General features: G+C 42.5%; 2 protein-coding genes across 11 annotated transcripts in view; one reads left to right on the top strand and one right to left on the bottom strand.

Moving 5' to 3' along the window:
* FAM117B (family with sequence similarity 117 member B) overlaps positions 1-10,648 on the top strand; it is a 116,430-nt gene extending 105,782 nt beyond the window's left edge. The window contains exons 7-8 of the mRNA XM_070070359.1: positions 905-1,025; positions 6,840-10,648. Coding sequence (XP_069926460.1) covers positions 905-1,025; positions 6,840-7,158 — 440 coding nt within the window. The 3' untranslated portion in view covers positions 7,159-10,648. The remainder of the gene's footprint in view (positions 1-904; positions 1,026-6,839) is intronic.
* A 4,728-nt stretch (positions 10,649-15,376) lies between these two features.
* Positions 15,377-23,566, bottom strand: part of ICA1L (islet cell autoantigen 1 like) — a 94,788-nt gene continuing 86,598 nt past the window's right edge. For all 10 annotated transcript variants that reach the window (XM_070070361.1, XM_070070365.1, XM_070070363.1 and 7 more), the window contains one exon: positions 15,377-18,316. In XM_070070361.1, coding sequence (XP_069926462.1) covers positions 18,201-18,316 — 116 coding nt within the window. In that variant the 3' untranslated portion in view covers positions 15,377-18,200. The remainder of the gene's footprint in view (positions 18,317-23,566) is intronic.

Below are 23,566 nucleotides of genomic sequence, written 5' to 3'. Positions count from 1 at the left end.
GAATAAATAAGTGTTCCCTCTGCTAGGGTTAATTTGGAAAGAGTTCATAAACATTTGAGTCAGACTTTGAAGAAGTTTTGGAAAATGAGTAGAACTAACCCCCTTTTACGTAAAGGGAGAGTCATAGGCAAAAGGAATTGTTTGGTATACAGTGACTCTGACTACTTGGGGCAGAGATTGTAGTCAGAGGAGCAGGGCAGTTCCAAGCCAAGAGTTCATGACAACCAATGAAGGAAGAACCATTTCAGAGACTTGTGCTGGGAAAACTGAAGTTTGGGGGTTGAGTGTATTTGTTGTGTGTAGAATAGAAATGAAGGCCTGGTGCTGTGCCATGGCAGGTTACTGAGTGCTGGTTTGGGTCCCGGCTGCTCCACTTCCTATCCAGCTTCCTGTTGGGCAGCCTTCTGCTGTTTTTCTAGGTGTACTAAGTGCTTTAGCCATTGCCACTCAGGTGGGAGACTGAGATATGGGGTACTAGGCATCTGCCTTCAGCCTGGCCTAACCCCAGATATTAGGAAGTGAATGAGTGAATAGAAGAGCTCTCGCTCTCGCTCTCTGCGTCTCCCTCTATATATAACACTGATTTTTGAGTAAATAAATCTTAAAAAAAATTTTTTGAAATGAGTAAGCCAGCTAAATTAGTATTCAATACTGAGAAGTGAGGTTATGATAATTATAAGTGGAAAAGAAGTTAAAATATTTTGCTTATGCAGTTATTTAACAAACATTGGTTATCTCCTTTTTACCAAGAATTGAGTTAGCTATTGGGGTGATATTGATGAATAAAACACTTCTCCTGCCCTGGAGTAATTCTTGGGGAGAGGCCAAGAATAGTGAAATATTGTATGATTGATGCATTTTTATAGAAGTGTTTCTTAGTAATCCAGTGTATCATTTTTTGCAGAGAATGGGAACAACTCTCCTTTACCCAAATATGCAACCTCACCCAAACCTAACAACAGTTACATGTTCAAAAGGGAACCTCCTGAGGGTTGTGAAAGAGTCAAAGTCTTTGAGGAATGCTCGTAAGTATCCCTCCTCCAACTAAAGAAACAGAATTTTAAAATAAGTTGGAAGAATAATATAGTATCAACCATTTATCTGCCACTCAGACTCTATTGTAAACATCAGTATTTGCTAAAAGTAACCATAGTATCCATACATAAACCACAATATTATTATCACACCAAAGAAAATCGACAGTAAAGGTTAATATCTACTAATATCTAGTTATCTAAACTTCCTCATTTGTCCCTGAAGTGTCTTCTGTGGCAGTCATCTCTGAGCCTGTCTCTTCATGTTCACGCATGGAATCGGCGTTCACTCAGATGGACCACAGATCGTAACCTGTGTGCTTCTCCTCTGGCAAGGATTGCATCCCCTTCCATTTTTGTCTACTTTTGGTCACCAGTTACACTTATTTATTTACTTATATTTTTAATTTTTAAATTTTTTTAGCTTTTAAGAGGTTCAATATAGTCCACATACAGTTCTGAGAAAGTAATTATATCCCATTTCTCCCTCTTTCTTCTTTAAATAGTTTAAAAATATATATTTTGTCTGCAAATACAGGAACCAGTTTCCATTACTTTATAAAATCACATTACTATGATAAAGATACTTTAGTTTAAAATTCTGCTTTTAAAATTATCTGGTGCCCCTGGTATGTGATCTTCTATACTCACATTCTTCTGTTGGCTCGTACTCTAGTCAGCACCCATTGTAACCTCAGAATTCACTCAGACTGTACCCAGCCTGATGTTTTCAGTAGCAGTGGCTCCTTGCTTGTCACGTGATGGCCCCACGGTTGAGGTGTGTGTGAGATAGAGCAAATCAAGTGTTGAGCATTGGCAGTAGTCTTCTCTCTGCAGTCTTACTATGGCCACAAGTCTACGGGCCATGTTTTTTGGCTTTTTCATACTGTGAAACCTAAAATACAAGATGGCGATTGTCCAGCCTTCACCAATTCACAGTTTGACTTTTTCCACTATCGTGAACATCTTGGGGTGGTTTGAAGTATGGTATCCTTTTGTTTCTCTTATATGTCTTCTTGTCAGTTTTTCCTTTAACCTAAATTCTGAATAATCTTGCCACACAAAGAGCATCGTCTGTGAATCCCTTTGACTTCCCTACTAGGAAACTCCAGCTGTCAGTCTCCTCTCTGCCTCAGTGACAGTAACTGAGAGCTCCTTTCAACGGGTGCCACCTCCCTCAGACTGTATTTCTGCAGATTTGTTCCTGGCACCGTCTGCATCCTAATCACTGAAGTGGTGACAACTATGGATTCCCTGGCCTCATTCCAGGCCTAACGAATCTGTTGATAGGGAGGTGGATCCTGAGTTCTGCACCTTTAACAAGTACCTCACGTGCTTTTTATGCTTAATTAAAAATGCTGGCTTAACTCTTTTCATGAACATCCTTAAGAAATATGATCATTCTCTTTAAGTAAAAGTCAGTTTGCTCAAATGTACCTTTCTTGAGCTGAGTTCTTTGAAATTCTCATTGGCAAGTGAGATTTGCTGAAGTACAGAGATATGGGACTATTTGATTGGCTCAAAGCAATTTGAATTTTTTTTCTTTCTTTCTTTTTCTTTTTCTTTTCCTTTTCCTTTTCCTTTTCCTTTTTCTTTTTGACAGGCAGAGTTAGAGAGAGAGAAAGGCCTTCCTTCCATTGGTTTACCCCCCAAATGGCCGCTATGGTCGGTGCGCTGCACTGATCTGAAGCCAGGAGCCAGGTGCTTCTTCCTAGTCTCCCATGCAGGTGCAGGGCCCAAGCACTTGGGCCATCCTCCACTGCCTTCCCAGGCCACAGCAGAGAGCTGGACTGGAAGAGGAGCAACTGGGACAGGACCGGTGTCCCAACTGGGACTAGAACCCAGAGTGCCAGTGCCATAGGTGGAGGATTAGCCTACTGAGCCACGGTGCCGGCCTTGAATTTTTTCTTAAAGATTTTATTTATTTATTAGTGAGGTAGAGTTACAGAGAGAGGGAGAGAAAGAAAGGTCTTCCATCCACTGGTTCACTCCCCAAATGGCCACAACAGCCGGAGCTGAGCCCATCTGAGGCCAGGAGCCAGGAGCTTCTTTCGTGTCTCCCACACGGGTACAGGGGCCCAAGGACTTAGGCCATCCTCCGCTGCTTTACTAGGCCATAGCAGAGAGTTGGATCAGAAGAGGAGCAGCCAAGACACAAACTGTTGCCTGTATGGAATGCTGGGGCCGCAGGCAGAGGCTTAGCCTACTACCTACACTACAGTCCCAGCCCCAGCAATTTGAATTTTTTTCAAGAAATATTTTAAATATTTGTTACATAGGTTGGTGTCCTGTGGTATCTGCCTTAGACTGTTGGATTTAGATAATTTCTTAGGACTCAATCTGAGCCATGTTACTTCTATGTTCATTGTATCTAAAGGAAGGGGAGAAAAGCCAGGTTTGTATATGGATAGATACAAGTAAAAGAAACATAAACCCTAACACATGTTTTATGGCACACTGGTCTATTATTAGAAGGCAAACCTATTCTTTTTTTAATACAGTTTTTATTATAAATTATAGTGGTATAAAAATGTGGTAACACAAAAACCTATTGATATTTTAATTATATTTCAAGATTAATTAACAAGAGTAGTATCCCAAGAGTTGTTTTCTTAGTGGTAATTAAAGCCCTCTATCAATAAAACAAGTTACTTAAAGTCTAAAAAATTAGTCTCTTTTCACCCTCACTGTGACAAGCTGTGTCAAAATTAGAACAAAAACCACTGGATATACCGGCATTGATGCAAAGTTAGCTTATTGGTCCTAAATTAAAAATTTAACTTGTTTAATCATCTTTTAGAAATACTTTTCTAAGTCTTACTTCTGGTTTAAAGTAGTAACTTTGACCTTTACTGGACCTTGGGCTCAGATGGGAGGGGAAGGTAATCTGTCATTTCCAGAAATGAACCTGTTTACCTGAAAGAAAATAAGTAGTTGGATTTGAGCCCAAAAAGGACAAAACCAGATTTTGTGCTTCAGTCTCTGTATTATTTTTGGTAATAGCACGTACCATAGCCATACCATCTGCACTTAGTTAAGTCCTTTTTAATGACTTTAATGTGCCTTTTCCTGTTCCAGCTGATGAGCCCCTTGACCTTAGATTCCTAGGTATTATGGCCTCTTTGCAATATTGGGATTTTTGTAGTTGTTACTGTGTTTCTTTTGAGACATAATTTTTTTAGAATACTGCTTAAGGAAAAATACATTTTAAACTAGTTCCCAAGGTTTCTCCCCGTATGTATGGTTTTACTTAAGTTGAAGAATACTTTGAATTAACATTAGTACTTGCATATCCTCCAGGGGTAGGTACTGTTGTTCTGGGGTAATGTGTTCCTAGAAGTTAAATGTGAGGTTCGGAGCATGACTGCCCTTGGCTGGCTGGGATAGTAGCCATGAGAGGACACGAGGAAGTTTTTGGTGCTATTTACTATTAATGTTCTGTTTCTTGAACCTGGTCAGTTAGACAAGTCATTGCTGTTTACATAACTGTGTGTGAGGTATGTCATCTCTCCTCATAGAAACAGCAAGGAAGTTTGACTGTTTTTAGAGTCCTATCATTAAAAAATGTTTCCAGATCAAAAACTTTATTGAAATCAGAAAGTTTCTTTGTATTTCAGCAATGTCTATCCTCTGAATCTATTAGCAGCCACTTCTTAAGTCATTTTTAATATGGTAACCTCAGACAAATAAATTATTTCATTAAAAACATAAGCCTCTTTGAGTATGTAGAAACTGATTAACCTTTTTTTCCCTTCATATAAAAAAATTAAAAGAAAAATAAGAAGAGGAGGAGGAGAGAGGGTGGGAAGGAGAAGGGAAGGGTAGGGTACAGAGTATCAATATGCTCTTAAAAGTATATATATATGAAATACATGAAATTTGTTCCCTTTATATAAAAGAAGTAAAAAATGAAAATTATCTCCAATAATTCTATATTCAGAGGAAAATTCAGGCACTGTTTAATTATGGAAACATAACCTCAACTTCCTGTCTTCTTTAAGGAATTGAAAACCATCCTGTCCAATGATAAAAATAGATGGGCGTGTGTTCCTCCCATCAGTCATCTATCTACATGTACTCATGGCAGTAAAAGTACTTGACCTATTATGTTTCCATTGTATTCCAGAAAGAATAGTGTACAAGGAAGTATAACTTAAAGTTGTACTTTTCTTTGTTATTGTTGCATTTGCCAAAGCTGTCCTTGGGTATAGTTTACATTAATAAAAGCTGCCAGCCAGCGCATTGTCTACTTGGAACGCATCTCTTCGGTGGCTACTCCCTAGGCCTGTGTTTACTCAGTCTTCAAGCTTGACTTGTAGGTAGCTTTCGGGGAAGCCTGTCTCTCTCTCAAACTCCAGATTATGCACTCTCTGCTGCTACGTCCAAACCTTTCACAAACCTTTGTTACCACATCTATCAGACTCTTGCAGAATGCTTCTCTTCTGTGCTCTGGGCAGTTTTGGCAGCCTGGTAGAGCTTAACAGTCCCTTCTTGGAATAATGTTTTAAATACGTGAAATACATATGGTTAGAAAAGAGACCAATTGTATTGAAATATGTCCCAGCACTTGCCTCCCTCCAAGAATTATAAATTCAGGCCATCTCTCTCTTGTGGATTATTTCATCTTTGTGCCTCAGAATCTAGTATAGACTTGGCACATTCAGATTTTTATTGAGCTGAATTGTTATTTTTTAAAAAGATCTATTTTATTTATTTGAAAGAGTTAGAGAGAGAGTTAGAGACAGAGAGGTCTTCCATCCACTGGTTCACTCCCCAGATGGCCACAATGGCTGGAGCTGTGCCGATCAGGAGCCAGGAGCTTCTTCCAGGTCTCCCACGTTGGTGCAGGGGCCCAAGGACCTGGGCTATTCTCTACTGCTTTTCCCAGGCCATAGCAGAGAGCTGGATCGGAAGAGGAGCAGCCTTGACTAGAACCGGCGCCCATATGGGATGCCAGCGCTTCAGGCCAGAGATTTAACCCGTTGCACCACAGCACTGGCCCCAAGCTGAATTGTTATTGAGAGAGATGAGAACGATACTTTTTTCACATGTTCATATAACCTGAGTCTTGGTTTATTCATGTTTTTCCATCTTAATTTCATGGTTCTGCATGTGATTTTAACAATTTTCTTTTTTAAAATATTTTTAAGTTTTGTAGAATATCATTAACCACCAGTATCCTTTTCAACTATTTGGGTTAATTTTCAGGAGGTTGGGAACAGCAGATAATTTGGCTCCAAAAAAAAACTTTAAAAATGAAGAATTTTGACTTCACATTTACATTGTGCTACTCAAAAAACCATCATGGTTAACTCAAAGAATTGTTTCAAAGAGGCTTTTAAGAATCTAGAAAGAGAAAACCCACACCTGCCAGTCTAGCCATGTAATGGTAGAACTTAGCAAAAGATGGACATTGTATACCATTATTTTCTTTGCTTTCTCCTTTTAGAGTAGTACAGACCATGGTAGTAGAACATATTTTTGTCTTAAAGCATCTAGATTTTCTTTTGCTTTAGGAAGCTCCTTGTTCCTAGTGGCTATTTTAGATCTTCATTGAAATGCAGTGATCATCAGCCTGAGCCACCTGTGTGATACTGGGGTGCAATGCAGCAGCAGAGTGATGTCCTTCTGCGCCCTGAAATACTTGTTTTTTCAGTAGTACTTTGGTCCTTGTCATTTGAAGCTTTTGACATAGTTTGTGTTTTGTATTCTTTTTATGTATTTATAAGTTACCTATTTTTAAAAATAAAAGTGGTTCCAGTGTTGAGTGACTTAAAAGTATTGGATTGTTTGTTCTATGTTTAGGCCAAAACAACTTCATGAAATCCCAGCTTTTTACTGTCCTGACAAAAACAAGGTGAATTTCATTCCTAAAAGCGGCTCTGCTTTCTGCCTCGTCAGCATTCTCAAGCCACTCCTTCCCACACCAGATCTTACGCTCAAGGGCTCGGGCCACAGCCTGACAGTCACCACTGGCATGACAACCACTCTGCTTCAGCCCATCGCTGTGGCCTCCCTGTCTACAAACACAGAGCAAGACCGAGTCTCTCGAGGAACTAGCACAGTTCTACCGTCTGCCTCTCTGCTGCCTCCACCAGAACCAATTGAGGAAGCCGAAGGGTAGGTCCCGGCACTGTGTGGCCATTGTTCTGGGAAACTCTGACGGCATTGTGCGCTCCCGGTTGGCAGGGACATGTGACAGTGAGGCTTCTGCAAGAAGCAGCAGCCCCTCTGGCGGCTCTGCCCCACCCACGAAGGCCAACCCTCAGTGCTTGCCTGCTTTTTCACAAAGCACTGATTCATACAAGAAAGTCTCATCCTTTACTTTTAGAGGGACAATGTCACATTTTTTTGTTTTCAAATTAGACTTCTTTAAAAAAAAAAACATATATAAACCCACAAAACCTGATCTCTGTAAACATGATTCCTGAAGGGAGACGTGAATGATGCTGCAAGAACCATCTTTTATATGAAAATGACTATTTTATAATACCAATGTTACATTTTCTGAAACGTAGCGAACAAGACATTCTAAAGATCTTTGGTGGCCTCTGTTTCTTGTTTCCCTTTCTACATGTGTGCTTTCCTCAGCTGTCTCTCAGTTTGGGGACCAAAGGGGATTGTTGACATTTTCCCAGCAATTTAATCTCATGACTATGTTCTTCTCCCAAACAAGAATTGATAGGTAAATGCATTGAACAAGTATATATAAAGAGACAAAAGCAATATTATGTGATTTATGTTTTTTGATGTCAAAAGTTTGTGCTTTGGGTGAAATATTTGTAAAACTGCTGTTTTCTTCACGACTCCTGTACACATTTCACTATGTGGTCAGAAAAATTATAGTCTGAAGACAAATGCTTTAATAAGTTCTCACCCATTTTGGAATTGGCTTCAAGTCAATGAGCCAAAAGGAAACTATCTAGTGTTGATTGCTAGCTAGGAGTAAGGAGCCCTTTGGTTTTCTGTGAAGTAGGTCACTTGACTGCCTTCCTTTGCCACAGGTAGCGTTCGACCTTTCATCCTCACTGTATCATAGCCCCAAGAGATCCTGACATGGCTGTGCATGGATTTGCTCCTTTGCTTTTGTGATGTTCTTGTCTTGTGGATATGGTCAGGTTTAGTAGTTTGCCAGGAGTGTAATCCACTGAATAGTGATCCATAGCCAGAGAACCTTGGAACTGACTTTTTCTTTATGGTGACTGGCACCAAGATTTCTTGCCTACAGGTTTTGCTAGTTTCCTGTCACATTCCATACAGTGGGGAAAACGAAGAGCTTTAGAGTACAAACAACAGGCACCTTTGAAAAACCCATACAGTTTTGGATTTGGACTCATCCTAATGCAAATCACTGCCATTATCATGTGACAACAGTATTTGTTTCTGGATAGGAGGTAGTGAAATTGAAGAGCATGTCTTTTAAAAAACGAGTTTCAGCAGTGTTGACTTAAAAAGGCATCCTTTTAATATCTTCATCTGCTACTCTATGATGCGATAACTTACTGTTTATATAGTAGGCAGAAAAATATGTCAAGTCCTTAAAAAGGGATATGTTTTGAAGGTTAACATGTCAACTTGTCCAGAAATAGTCCATCAAGGAAAATCTAATGGTAGCAATAAATCTTTTGAAAGGACTTCTTGCATTTATGCACCTTGAAAACATCTCATTAATTTTAAATATGTCCTGTGAAATTTAAAATCGGAGATGTATTTAGGTAAATCAGATAAATTCAAATATTCTGAATCCATCAGGTTTTAGTTGGTAGGACTGATGAATTTTTGTACTTTTTCCATCCAAAACTAATTTACTAGAACAAGTATAGCATAGCTCCTAAACCAATAAAAGCTCAGATATTTGGATCTGAAGTTTCTGATTGGTTGCTTTTTGGAGAACCTTGATTCTTCACCGCCTTTGCCATGCCTTTGGATATTACCATTTCACCTTGGTTTCGCCTCCGTTAGACGGACTGAAGAGAAGGTGACACTGAAATCAGTGAGTTGATGTGAATGGACGAGAAGGCAGCCGAGAGCCAGTTTTGTTCTGATTACTTGAATTCTGTTGAATCTGTGTCGTGTTGTTTTCTGGGCCTCAGGTTTTTCTTTCCTCCTCTGTCTGCATCCCCCTCTAGTCACAGGGTGTTTACAGCTGGACTGCTGCTGTGTAAACAGGTTTCCCCTTTTGTTCTGTTGTTCGCATTTGTCAAATTCACATCCTTAATGTAAAGCAATTTAAAATGAGAATGGAAGAAAGAAAAGCTGTAGATTGATTACTTACAGTCTTACAGTCTGCTATGTGGTTGTAAGATCTGAATTTGCAGGTAAATGAATCGTATGGCAACCAAACATATCCCATGGGTTTGGGAGAAATAGAGCCTGAGATTTGGAAAAAAGAAAAAAGGTACAAGGTACAAAACAACCCTGCAAGTGCCAAAGGGCTAAGTTTGAAGCACATGAGCTTTATCACAGCCTTGAAAAATACTAACCATTGATCCAGTCAGCTGCTTCATTTAACCCTGAGATACCAGGTGTTTTTTTTTTTTTAAATGGGTATACTCTGAATAGAGTACATAATATTTTCTGAAATTATACTCCATAAGTATTGTGTTACTCGGTAGAAAATTGTACAGGAGATAAATAGAATGGCTTCAATGGGAATATAATTTAAAATTTTAAATTTACTTTCATCACAGTTTAAAAAAAAAACTGGTGGCATATATCATTTGGCAAAAGGAGCTATTCTCTGGTTATTCACTTTGTCAGTTTCACCCTTAAAACAGTTTTCCTTGTGATGATAAAGCTTAAATAGATTTACTATTTGTGATCATGACTAAGTCTATTACTTGTCATGGCTTTTTATGAACAATTATGTTCTTTAAAATATGTTTTGCCTCTTTAGTTAAATATGAGCACAGACGCAAAATTATTTTTTAGTTAAATTCCTCATTTTATTTAAAATGTTTATGACTGCAGACCAAATCAGTCTATTAGAAGGTGCTGTTGCTAACTGTGGAGTATCTGGCAACGTGACAAGCTTTTTTCTCCCGCATTATAATTTTTGGTGGTTGGTTTTCACTAGAAGAAGGGATAAAAAGTGGCAGAATTTGTAGCCTATTCTGTGTCCAAAATTAGGACTGGTTTGTCAAGATTTTGTACTGTTAAGGATAATAAAAGTTGCCACTATTAAGCTTACTATTCTAAAACTAAAATTCATTCCTTAATGCTTGAAATTTTGATGTCTCAAAACCGGACCAAGAGAAGTGCTGAATTTGCAGATAAAGCTAAGAATACTTAACACTGCACTTTAAGGTTGAAGTTTTACTCTGCCTAAATTAATGATAAGCAGAGCAGCCCTGAACATTTTGTTTATACAATCCTGAATATAATTTATGTTTTTTTAACTGCATGTTTCATCTCTGTTGAAGCTGTGTAAATCTTTTTAAAATGCAATTTTTTTAAATTTTGTTTTTCTAACAAAATTCTCCCAAAAAACAGCATTTCTGATGGTGATAGATATTGTTACTATGTACTTATGTATTCCTTGTATCTGAACACTTGTTGCTGCCTCACAAGAAAATAGAACTTTTATGTTAAAAATAAAGTCTGTTCTTGGGTTTTTTCTGTGTATTGTCTCATATTCAAATTGCATTTCCTTTCAGACATTTCTAGGCTGATATAACTTGTAGATAGTATGAAGTTACTTAAAGTTCATGAAAATGAAATTTTTAAAATGTTTTTTTGCCAGAAGATTGAAACCTAAACAGTTTGTTGCTAGTATTGCTTCTTCTGTGAACTTTTTCAAGACCCTTCATGTTATCTTTCACAAATTAATAGAAAAATGCTCTGTGTTAAGCAGCAGCTTTCTTGCTGTCTCCTAGATGCTCTCAAACCTAAAGTACCTGATCTTCGTGGTAAATGCTAAGCAAACAGAATCCAAACAGCAGCGCACTGAAAACACTTGTGTTCACAAGGAAGAGTCAGCCCGTCACAGTTCGAGATGATTTGGCTGGTACAGTCACTTAATTCTAATGTCATAAAGGGAATTTTTTTTCTTGTTAATTCTTGCTACCCAGCCTATTCTTCCTTTGTGACAGTGGTTTGTGGATGCAGGACGGCTGTTTAGGCTGAGAGTTTTGTCTGTCCACATACCAGAGCTGGGCAACACTTCCCAGTGAAGTCTGCTCTGTAATCAGTTGGAAAGGAGGGACACATTTTAAGGGAAACAAAAAGTAACCACGACAATTTGGTCCCCAAACCATTTTGTTAAATATTTTGGAAAATCATTTCTGAAGGAAAAGGTTAGCCAGAGTTTGAGGGTAACTTCTGAGGGGGTGTGTGTACATCTAACATATCACCAGGTGCAAAGGAAAGCTCTCAAATTGGTGCCTGATGTCTTCTCCTTTGCCGTCTTTTCCTCCCTTTAAAGAGGCCGAGAGGAGCAAATATGTGAAATACTTGCATTGTCATCTTCATAGCAGTTCCCTGCTAATGTATTGCAAGTTCTGTTCTTTTCCTTGCTAAGATTAGGAATGCTTATCTTTTTAAAACCCGTGGTAGAACATGGTGTGATAATACCATTAGCCTTTAAATCTTTTTTTTTAAATTTACTTTTATTATTTAGTTGAAAGTCAAGAGTTACACAGGAAGGAGAGACAGAGATCTTTCATCGCTGGTTCACTCCCCAGATGGCTACAACAGCCCAGGCTGGACCAGGCTGAAACCAGGAGCTCCATGTGCATCTCCCATGTGGGTTGAGCCATCTTCTGCTTTCCCAGGTGCATTAGCAGGGAGCTGCACTGGACGTGGAGCCACCAGGACTCAAATCAGCGCTCCGATGGGATGCTGGCGTTGTAGGCAGCAGCTTTACCCGCAACGCCACAGCGCCAGCCCCTTGGTCTGGTTTCTTAACGCAGAGATGAGACTGGATCTAAAGATGTTGTTTCTGCTTCCCTTTAAGTGTCTACAGAAAAACCCAGAACACTGATCTTCTGGCATTTGAGTCTTTCTCAAACTGAGAATTTCTATCCATAATTTGATTTTTATTGTATACACTAGTGTGTATCAGTCCTGCTAAAGCATCATCTTTTATAGAATACTATCAGAAAAGCTCTGGTGGTTTAAAAGCAGGTTGGAATATAACCATTAATCTCAGTCCCATGTTATTTTTTAGATTGCTGGAATGATTCAGAGGAGAAACAAAGTCCTAGAGTTAGGGTCACAGTTTGGATACTAGTTCTGGCTCTGAGTTGCTTAATGGTCGTGGGCTCTGGGGCAAAGAAGTCACCTTTTTGAACCTCAGTTTTGATTGATGTGATGGAGATGCTGACAGTGCTGTCACTGAAATGAGGCTATAAATATGAAAATGTAAAAATGTAAGTAAACATTCCTTCCTCTGTATTTTGCCAGGTAAGTTTATTCATTCCATTAGAAAGCCAGGAGGTTTTGGTCCTGGAAAGTGGTACCACAGAATGCATTTTAGCTTGTAAAGTGTGACAGGATTTGAGCTGAAATCGTAATGAAAAGTGGTTATGCCTACAGGTAGCTTACCACCAAATGCCAGGTACTTCATATGTTGCTTTTGCTCTAGTCTCCACAGTAACCCTAGAAGCCCAGTCCTGCTGTTTGGCTGTCTTCTGGATAACAAAGTTGGAATTAGAGTGGGAAATGGCGAAGTCCAGCTTTGAACCAAATCTGATTCTGGAACTTGCATGGCACCACCGAGGCTTACTGCTGTTTACCCTGTGCCAGGATCCGGTGACGCTGGCCAGCGCCGTGGCACAGGGTGTGAGTTGCCGCTAGTGACACCAGCATTCCATACTGGAGTGCTGCTTTGCGTCCTGGCTGCTCTGCTGCTGATGAGCCCCCTGCTGACACACCTGGTAAGGCAGCAGCAGATGACCCAAAGGCTTGGGTCCTCTCCACCCACATGGTCGACTCGGATTGTAACCATTTTGGGAGTGAACCAAGGAAGGAATATTTCTTGCTCTGTTTCTACCTTTCAAATAGATCCTTATAAAAAATGCAAGTGTTAGTATCATTGCAAATCATATGACACTGGGCCACTGACGACTTTGTTCTCCTTTCTGGTCCCCTTCGTTGCCACAACTGCTGGCAGCTTGGTTTGAAGGGCCAGAAGACAGGAAGCTGGTTAGACACCAGTTCCTGACCAAGGAAGTTAGATCCTCAAGTTTTCTGGTTTTTAATGTTGCTATAGCAGCAAAAATTAAAGAGAAATGTTTGCTTTAAATTGGAGAGCACATCTTTTAGAGAGAAAAACTACAATTAACATTTTTGTACCTTTTTAAAAAATACCCTGTATATATATACTTTTTTCATGAGTAACAGAGAAAAATCTATCTTCCAAACTCTGGTTCACTCCCCAAATGCCTGCAGCAGCCAGGACTGTGACAGGCGCCAAAGTCAGGAGACCAGAACTCCATCAGGGTCTGTCACATGGATGGCAGAGGCCCAAGTACTTGGGGCCATCTGCTGCTGCCTTCCCAGGAAGCTGGATCAGAAGTGGAGCCCTGATAGATGGGATGCTGGCGTCACAGTGGTGGCTTAATCCACTGTGCCACAATGCCTGCTGCTAGTTTTTTGTTTACTTTACCGCTGCCACCAGCCCTCCCCACCCCCGGCCCCGATTTGAGACTGAGCAAGTTGTCATCTGCGGGTTTAATCCCCAAATGCCAGCCAGAAGTCATGACTGGACCAGGGCCCAAGCCAGGAGCCTGAATGCCATCCAGGTCTCCTACATGGTGAGAAGACTTGAGCCGTCCCCAGTACCTCCCTGGATCTGCATTAGCAGGAAGCTAGAGTCATGGGCAGGAGCACTCCAGTGTGGGCTGCGGGCATCCTAACCACTGGCTGAAGCACACAATCCTCTCTACCTGGCGTTTTGAGGGAAGAACTTAGGTAATTTTTAAACTCTCAGTAACTTCGTATGTGCATTTCAGAGAGAGAAGACAGTAAAAATTCCCTGGTGAACAATCCAAATGTGTGCCCAAAGGAACTACAAAAAATAACAAAAAATGTGTAATGTTAACTGTTTATTCCTATATGACAAGGCTGTGGATGATTTTTGTTCTAGAGACTATTAACTTTGAGATGGGAAAAAAAACTTGTGGTATTTTTTTGAGTGATGGTCAATGGCGTGCAGCCACAAGAGGAGACTCAGGCAGTGAGAGAAGAAAGTTTATTATATTTACAGGTTCTAGAGAGACAGAGTTGCTGCATGCCTGGGGAGGGAGTGCTGTCGCCAGGAAAGGAATATGAAGGGAGGGGCTTGGCTAAGCAGGTGAGGAACAGGGAGAGCTCGGAGATCCCCGGGCAGGCGCCTGGGGGCAGCAGAAGTGCACAGAAAGCGTGCGGGGTTTCCCTGGTGCAGTCAGGTGTTACTCGATCGTGGTCTGGGGAGGGCAGGAGGAAGGGAAAGGAGTGGCAGGGGCCACCTGTGTCACCCGGCCACCGTGGGCTACTTGGGCCGGGTGCTCACAGCCTGGGTGTGGGGCTGCTGAGGCAGCAGGAAAAACAGGTAGTTTGAAAAGTCAAAGGTACAACACAAATGTAAAAACATGCTCTTCCAAATCTCACATCAACCAGACCTTTTTGTCCTTTTGGTTCTTACTCTTTGGCCCATGAATGGTTTGTTTACACCTTGTCTTAACTTTAAATGCCAAGAAAGAGTTTTTATTGAGCTCTTTTAGAGTCTTTTAAGTGATTCATAAAAGATGGAAGGAGACAGTTTATGTTGGAGTTCTGGCTGTGACCCGTCCTGACCGACCACTCGTCTCCTCCTGTGCCGTAGGTTTACTTTGCCTTATGGAAGCAGCTTACTGGTGCATGTTTTAAATGTGCAAGTTTTACTTTCACTATGACTGAAATAACATTTTAAAGTTTGTATTTCCTTCCTAATTCCCAGAGCCTCACAGTCTGTGGCTGCTTCGTTGCTCAGGGTAAAGAAAGCACTCTGCGGACCCTGGGGGCAGGATTAACTGGGCAAACGTCATGCTCCTGCTCCTGCTCTCTACACCATGGCTTCTGTTTTATTAGCTATTGTGTCTAGGCTCAAAAATTTGGTATTTGATGGTTTGTATTTGTTACTGAAAATATTTACACAGAAAACACACTCCGATATTTCCATATTTTTACACAGCCCCCTTCTGGGAAGGAGATTAGAATGAGTCAGTTTCAGAATGACATTAATTGCCCATTTTGTTTTCATCCTGAGGCGTCTTTATCAAGTCAATCTACTTTCCTACTACTGTGGTCCTGGATAAAGCACAGGTTTTTGCATAGGAAAATAACTAGATTTGTATTGAACACGTTAGGAAACAAACTTTTTGTTTTATGCCATCTTGCAGTCTTTATTAAAGAGGCTCAGGAAAATAGAGCAGTTGAAATTTCCTTTGGTCTAATGCTGTAAGACCTAAGCAGTTCTGAATGGTTTATGAGGAGGAGAACTGTCCACAGCTGAAAGATACTTTTTCCCCAGTGTGTAAACACTGAAACCTATTTTTTTAATACTTTGATTCTAATCTTGTTGGAGCTATATTCTGCAATTAATGAAAGATTTCAAAAAACAAAGTTGTGCTAATCCTATTATGCCTTGGTATTCATGCTCTAAGAGGCTGTAGAAAAAGTAGGCAAATTTTAATTTTTCTGGTTTTTTTCTAAGTTTCAATGCATTCTTACTGAATATAAAGTGGGAGATCACTTTTCTATTGGAATGGGAGGAAACACTGTACTTTGACAGGGTTGTTCTCCGTCTCCCCTTGGTACAGGATACTTAATTTACTTCTTACTGAATGGATGGTCTGGGCTGAGATGAACAGCAACTGCTTGTGCCTTTTTGTTCCGAGTGTACCCCATCCTTCCTTCTCACCCCTTCCTGAATGTGTGCTTGGTTTCCTATATTAGCAGTATTGGCTAAATAGAGCAACATTTCTTTCTGACCACTAAATTATTAATCATTGAGCCTCAAATAACTAAGAAAATATGAATGGTAATCTTCACTAGTAATAATTGCTATCAATATGTTCTTCAAAAATGTTGTTAGACTTGAAGTTATAACGAGACTTGCTAAGGCATTAGAGTTACTTCTGGGTCAAATAGGAAACTGCACATTCGGTCAAAAGACAAAACGTTAGAGAAACTATGAAGTGAATAATAAAATGTGGAGGGATCTTTGTTTTTGGAAAAACAAGGGTGGTATTCCTTCCCATTCACAGACACTACTGTTGTCCTACCCGCAGAAGTGTCTTGGCTTATGTTGGCTAATAGGAACCGTTTTGCATGCATGTGAGGGAGACACAGAGGTATCTTGGAACTAACGCATTAGGAAGTGTGCAATTGCAAAGCAAAACAGCACAAACTCAAGACACACAGCACATTTTGAGGCACTTGAAGTGGAAAACACGAGTCACTGTGCGGGGGAATATCGACTGTGACCATAGTCATAATTTTGGTGATTGAATCTTGGTAAAACAATGGCTGGACTGCATTCTGGGAAATTTCATTGAATAGAAAAGCAGAATTTTTAAGTGCTTTTGAGGAGATAATGAGAGTTCATTAAAACCAAATTTAAAAACTGGAATATTGTCAAAAGAGTTGAAGAAAAGATTTCAGAACCTTTTCTTGAGTCTATGTTTCTGACCTTTAGATATGGTCTTTGCAACCTATGCAGTACTACGAGGTCTTAGTTTTCAGAAAAACGACTTCTGAGTTTGAGGACCAACAGCTGTGGATGGGAGGTGGCTGGCATTTTACCTACTCAGGTCCATTCCTCGAAAAAGTTTTTTATATACAATGACTTGGACATTATAAGCAATTTTTTTTCTAAATAAGTCTGTTTAGAAATAGCACAGGGAAACTCCTATGAACAATTGAGCTGACATGTCATCTTACAGGGATGTAATGAACTGGATGACAAAAATAAACTTAGAAAACTGGCTCAAACACTATGGTGAGCATGACAAAAAAGACAGGAGATGGAATGATTGATGGCTGTGTGTAACAGCATATGATGTTTTACTGTCTAACTTCCACTGAAGAGCCTTCCCTTGAATTCTTCTGTTCTCAACCATGAAAGGGTCACGGTTTTTGCATAGTAATCAAGTAGAACCCCAGATGCTGACACGCACAGGAAAGAAGATGTAGAAGAAATAAGACACTCCCTTGTTGATCCAAGGAGAGCTTTCTGTGTCTACCAGAAAGTACTCGGGGTGCAGTCATCGGGAACTATGGAGTGAGTACACAGACTGTATAAGGGTAGGGTAGGCAGCTGTCTTCCTCATTCAGACAGAAGTTTCTAGGCGATTTCAGGAATATGACTGCCTGTCACTTGGAGAATGTTCTCCCCTTGTTTTCTCTTCAAGAAGAGCATGAATGCTCTATATTACTGTAGCAATGTGTGAAAAGCCAGGCCTGAAGACACTCACACAATATCTTGAATATTACTGGGCATTCTTGTGGTTTATGAGATAAGTTTTTTTTTTTCAATTCTATAGAGGCTAGGCTTGGCAAATTAACCATCCTGCTATTTCCCCCATGAAGATTTAATAATGGAATCGGAGAGTGTCCATGATTTTCCATGAGAGGCAACATTACACTGTAGCCTCGGAATGGAGGAGAGTACAGGTTCTGTGATTCATCCTAGCGACCCGAGTGCTCAGACTCACTGTCCCTGCTAACAGACAACCCGGTCTGCCTCTAGTGCTGTTTTCTATAACAAGACATCCCCCCTCTTCTATTTTATTTATAAACCAGCCCCCAAACCACAACCCAATTTCATGCTATCTTATCCACATACAGAATTCATACCAGCAAGACAACTTAAACATAAAAAGGCTTTCCAAAGAAATAACTTCAACTCCTATTGACAGAATTATCCCTAGCTGTCACTGTGACAAAAACGTTGGTATCTAAGTATTGCAGCCTCAGTAGGTTCTAACATTTTCCACATAGAACCAATACCTCCGAATTCAAGCTATTAATGATATACTTAATCTATTCAAATGTAGTCCTTACCATCTGTCTAAAGTTGGCTGAGAGGTGTTATATTCACAAACACCATAATTTTGTGTGTGGGTTACAAAAGAAATTCCTTTCCACAAAGGCAATATGTTGCAAAATTGATGTCTCAAGGCCATGAAAATGACACAACTTCAGTCAAGCATTAAGAAGCTCATCATCTGAGTGTCCAATAGCATCTGGGTTTGAAAGAGGATCCAAGTCTGCAAATAGATTGAACCAGGCTGACATGTCTTGGTTACCATTCTTGGAAGCTATTAGAAAGAAAAACACATCAGAGTTTCAGCTTTTTTATAATCATATTTTCATATCATTTTCATAATTTTGAAGTAGATGCTTTTGAATAAAAAAGATAACTGACAAATAATAAACTATCAACTCTACCCCCTTCAGGATAATTTTGAAAAGCTAATGCAGAATCTTGTGCTTGGTTGCGTACAGCTCTTAGAAAAGACTTGAATTACAAATGAAGTCAGGTCAGTTGTTAAGTCAGCAACGGGAGTCACTGTGCACCTACTCCCCATGTAGCATCTCTGTCCTTAATGTGTTGTACTACGCGAATTAACGGTACTACTAGTACTCAAACAGTACTCTATACTTTGTGTGTGTGGGTGCAGTCTGTGGAATTTCTTTATATATAGAAGATCAACTTAGTATATACTAAGTAAAGATAATGAAGATGAAATTTAATGAAGAATGGGATGGGAGAGAGAGTAGAAGGTGGGACGGTTTGCAGGTGGGAGGGAGGTTATGGGGGGGAACTGCTATAATCTAAAGTTGCACTGTTGAAATTTATTAAAAAAAAGCAAATGAAGACTGGTAACAATACAGTCTTCTTAGAAACACGGAGGCTTTCAGATAAGGTTTAAAAATTAAAAGTAGCCTCTGTTTCTACCAAGTAGGAAATCACATTCCTGAAATCTGTATTTCTCACAGTCCCACATTACCACATCCAGCAACTTACTTTGGTTTGCAGGTGTTTCCCTTGTCTTTTCCAAATGTGCTATTAACATTGTTCTTTCTCCCCACATTTTATTTGAAAATGAAGAGGAACTGACAAAGATCTTCCATCTGCTGGTTTACTCCCCAAATGACTGCATCAGCCAGGGATAGGCCAGGCCAAAGGTAGGAGCCTGAAACTGAATCTGAGTGTCCCAGGTGGGTGGCAGTGACTCCAGTACGTGAGCCATCATCTGCCACCTCCCGGGTGTACATCAGTAGGAAGCTGGACGGAAGTGGAGAAGCCAGGGCCTGAACCAGGCACTTTGATATGAGATGCCAGTGTCCCACTGTACCAACTGTCCGACCCAGCTTCCTGTTAACCAAATCCAAATAGCTCCCTGTGGAGATGGGAGATGGGAGAATCTAAATACCATTAGTCCACAGGTTGCACTGTCACACATACTCAAGGACACAAGGTTCGGCAGGAGGCTGGGACTAAGCTTGCACAGTGGCACAGAGTGTGCGTCATCCCGGACTGGCCACTGACACCCAGGGGTCCAGAAGACAGGGCTAAGACAGGTGACCTTGTGAGCAGGGTATGAGGCGAGCCTTGGTAGGCAGAGTGGAAGACAGGCCTACTCTGAAGAGTAAAACTCAGTCATGGTCGACAGGGGCCACGTTCTAGGCGTTTTCCGTTCCAGGCCTCAGCCAAACCGTGTGTCCCTGACTGTCCGCCAGAGGGCTGAGGGGCTCCCAAGCCTCCAGAGTGAGGGCAGCGCGAAAGGACTGCGTTTGTGCCTGAGGTGGAGTGCGAGTTCTGGCCTTGCTCTGGGTGACTGCCTACCAGTGAGTGCCCCTGGGCGAGTCACTGAACCCGGTGCTTGTTTCCTCACTAAATCACTCTGTGATTTAGTACTGGATCTGGATACCTGAGAGTAAAAAGGGAAGTTTGAAGGTAGCCAAATAGAGGGGCCCAATGCTTAGTTCCTCCGCCCCAGAAAAGAGCTCAAACAACAAACAGCTGCATGTAGAAGGAGTGCCCAAGGGAGAACTCTGGAACTCAGCACGGCCTGTAGGCCACACAGACTGGAGGTGGCAGCACCGAGGAACGCAGTGACCGGCGACCGTGACCCAGATCCATGGCGGGGGCGTCCCCGTGGCGGGGCAGGGTGCCCTGGAGTGCCTCAGTGGCGCCCTCTGCACAGCCGCCTGACTGGCAGTCTAGCCCCAGGGCCGGCCACAGGCCTCGCAGGGCAGGGGCCCAGCAAGGAAGCCACCTGCAGGCTTCAGAGGAGGCAGCTGGCCGCCCCTCAGCGACCACAGCACAGGCAGAGAGGAGTCACTGTCGGGATTCGGCCTGCCCTGGAGGACAGGCCCTGCCGCCGCTCTGCCACACAGCACAAGCCTGCAGCTGGTACCTCATTCCACCCGGCACTCTGCGCTTCAGGGGCGGGAGCTGGGCCCCAGAGCTCTAGAAGTAGGAGTGCTGGATTCTCAGAGCTCGGGTCCGCTCTTCCACCCCTGCTTCCTGGGAAGGTGCTCAGCACTGCCAGGACACGCGGGAATCAGAGCCGCCAGCAGGCCTGCAGCCTCCGCCTCACCCACAGGGGCCGCTGCCCGACCACTGGGACCTGCAACGCTCCCAGGACCCTGGCTCCTACTGTCACGTGCACCTGCTGGGACACATGCCACCCTACCAGGGACGTGAGCTGGTGCTGCCATGAACCCGGCCCCACCTCTGTCACCAAGGGCCACCACCAGTACTGCGTGCTATCCCAGAATGCCAATGGTGCGCCTGTGAACTTGGCCCCCACCCCTTGGGCTGCCACCAGGAGCACAGCCCCTGCTGTGGCAGGCTTCAGTGGGAGGCGGTGAGGGAGACTACCCCATGGCTCCAACTGGAACTAAAGAGAAAGGAGTCTACCAGACTGACGCCCAGAGACACGGATTCTGGAAAAAGCATTTAACCATGAAAGGCAACCTTTCAAAAACCGCCCCTGCCAGATACGACAATCAGTGGATCTGCAAGGTAACATGACACCTCCTGGGGCCACCGCCGTACTAGACTCCCACGGAAAGGGGCTGACACAATGCCGCCTATAGAACTGGAAAGAGTGGAAGGAAACTCGGTGGGACAGCAGGCCGAAACAGCCTAACAGAATCAGGAAAACTGCATGCCATGAGTAAGGAAATCTAGGAGGAACTGTTAGAAATAAACTGAATAAGTCAAATAAAAAATTGAGTTGAGGGCCTCAGCAACAGGACTAGGTCAAGCAGAATAAAGAATATCTGAATTTGGGCTGGCGCCGTGGTTCAACAGGCTAATCCTCCGCCTGTGGCGCGGGCACCCCGGGTTCTAGTCCTGGTCAGGGCGCCGGATTCTGTCCCGGTTGCCCCTCTTCCAGGCCAGCTCTCTGCTGTGGCCCGGGAGTGCAGTGGAGGATGGCCCAAGTGCTTGGGCCCTGCACCCCATGGGAGACCAGGAGAAGCACCTGGCTCCTGGCTTCAGATCAGCACAGCGCGGCGGCCATTGGAGGGTGAACCAACGGCAAAAGGAAGACGTTTGTGTCTGTCTGTCTGTCTCACTGTCCACTCTGCCTGTCAAAAAAAAAAAAAAAAAAAAAACAATTTGAAGATGGATCTTTTGATATAACCTAGTCAGACAAAAATGGGAAAAAGTGTTTAATGAAGGTAGCAGTGAAACTTTGGAGACACCATTAAGTGAACAAAGATCTGAGTTTTGGGAATTCTAGAAGGGGAAGAAAAGGTGAAAGACATAGAAAACTTACGAAATAACAGCCGACTACTTCTCCAATCTCAGGAGTAGCATGGACATCCCGGTACAGGAGGCCCGGACAACCCCAAGTACTCGTGGCCCGGAAAGAGCCTCACTGCGACACCTTATACTCAGGCTGTCAAAATGAAATCGCCAAGCCAGAGTTCTAAAAGCTGCAAGGCCAGATTGCCAAGTCAGGAATCAAGCACAGACTTGAACCCTGGTATGGGCTTACTCTAGTGACGCTCAAGTTTGGACAGGGCCCCCCTGCCCCTGCCCCCAGACCAACACCTTGCAGACTGAGCCCTTGACACCTTGGCCAAGCAGCTGCAGGACGGCCTGTCCTACCACTGCCAACCTCAGAAGAGCAGACTCCAGCTGCCGAGGAGTGTGCTACGCGAGTGAGCTGAGGACTTTGCCTTGGAGCTCTGCTGGATCTGCTGTGGTGAGGCCCAGCACCAAAGCTCAGAGGTCTCCATGCCCAGAGCAGCACTCACAGGTGCGGCCCCTAGACCGGCTCCAGCGTCAGAGACCTGCCATGCACTCTGGAGTTCGGAATCCCGTTTCAGCCTGCATCAACCTGGTACACACCCACAAGACAGGAGTGCAGGGTTCTCAAGTGCAAGCTAGCTTAGTGTCCACCTGGGTAGCCGGGGACTGCCTTCACCGCCACCAACCGTGGGCGGACAGCAAGAAACAAGTCTACAGCCAATTAAGAGTCGGGTACCAAAGTGAGCACAGGCTGCACCTTGGAACTCAGGGTCAGATCCTTACAGTCCCTGGCCTCTGGCTCGTGCTGTGGATGGAGCCCCTAAGACTTGCTCCGGTGCCAGGTGGAGACTGGTGGGCGTAGCTGACTGGGCATGTCCTCTGCCAGCACTGCCTGTGTCTGGCCACAGTGGCCTGAGGGTGTAAGTCCGTGTGAGCAGCAGGTAGCCCACAGCGACAGGGCTGTGCTGCACTGGACCTGGCAGGCTGCATGTTCCCCAATGTTAACCCCTTGGCAGATGCATCAGCTGCAGATGGCTTCTCCCATTCTGCAGGTTGGCCTTTTACTCTGCCGAGTCTTTGCTTTGCTGTGCAGAAGTTGTTTAATTTGATGAAATCCCGTTTGTCCATTTTTGTGTGTTTCCTGGGCTTTTAAGGTCTGTTGGGAAAACTGGATTTTCATATGTGGAAGAATGAGCCTTGACCCCACCTCTCACCCTATACAAAAATCAATTCATAATGGATCAGAGACCCAATTGGAAGACGCAAAGCGCAGACACACACACACACACACACACACACGAGAAACATGTCACACGAAATTTTGGGGGATGAGATTCCAAAAGCATAGGCAACAAAAAGACAAATGGGGTTATAGCAAAATAAAAGCTTCTGCACGGCAGAGGACACAAGAGAGTGAAAACAAACTACAGAATGGGAGAAAAAGTTTGTCATCTGACAAGATTAATACTTAGAAAATCTTGAATTCAAAACTCAGTAACAGAAAAGCAATTTAAAAGTAGGTAGATAATATGAATAGATCTTTCTCAATAGGAGAAACTGAAATGGCCAACAAATTTATGAGAAAATGTTCACCATCACTAGTATTCCGGGGAATACCAATCAAAACCACACTGAATTATTTCCAGTTAGAATAGCCATTACCAAAAAGATAAAACATGACAAATGCTGACAACCATGTGGAGAAAGGTAACTCTTGCACACTACTTGTGGGAATATAAATGAGTTTAGCCATTACAGAGAATAAAATGATGGTTCTTCAAAAACTAAAAATGCA

This window comes from Oryctolagus cuniculus, chromosome 3 (assembly GCF_964237555.1).
Source record: "Oryctolagus cuniculus chromosome 3, mOryCun1.1, whole genome shotgun sequence".
NCBI classification, from domain to species: domain Eukaryota; kingdom Metazoa; phylum Chordata; class Mammalia; order Lagomorpha; family Leporidae; genus Oryctolagus; species Oryctolagus cuniculus.
The sequence above is the reverse complement of the archived record's forward strand: the minus strand, read 5'-3'. Positions and strand labels throughout refer to the sequence as shown.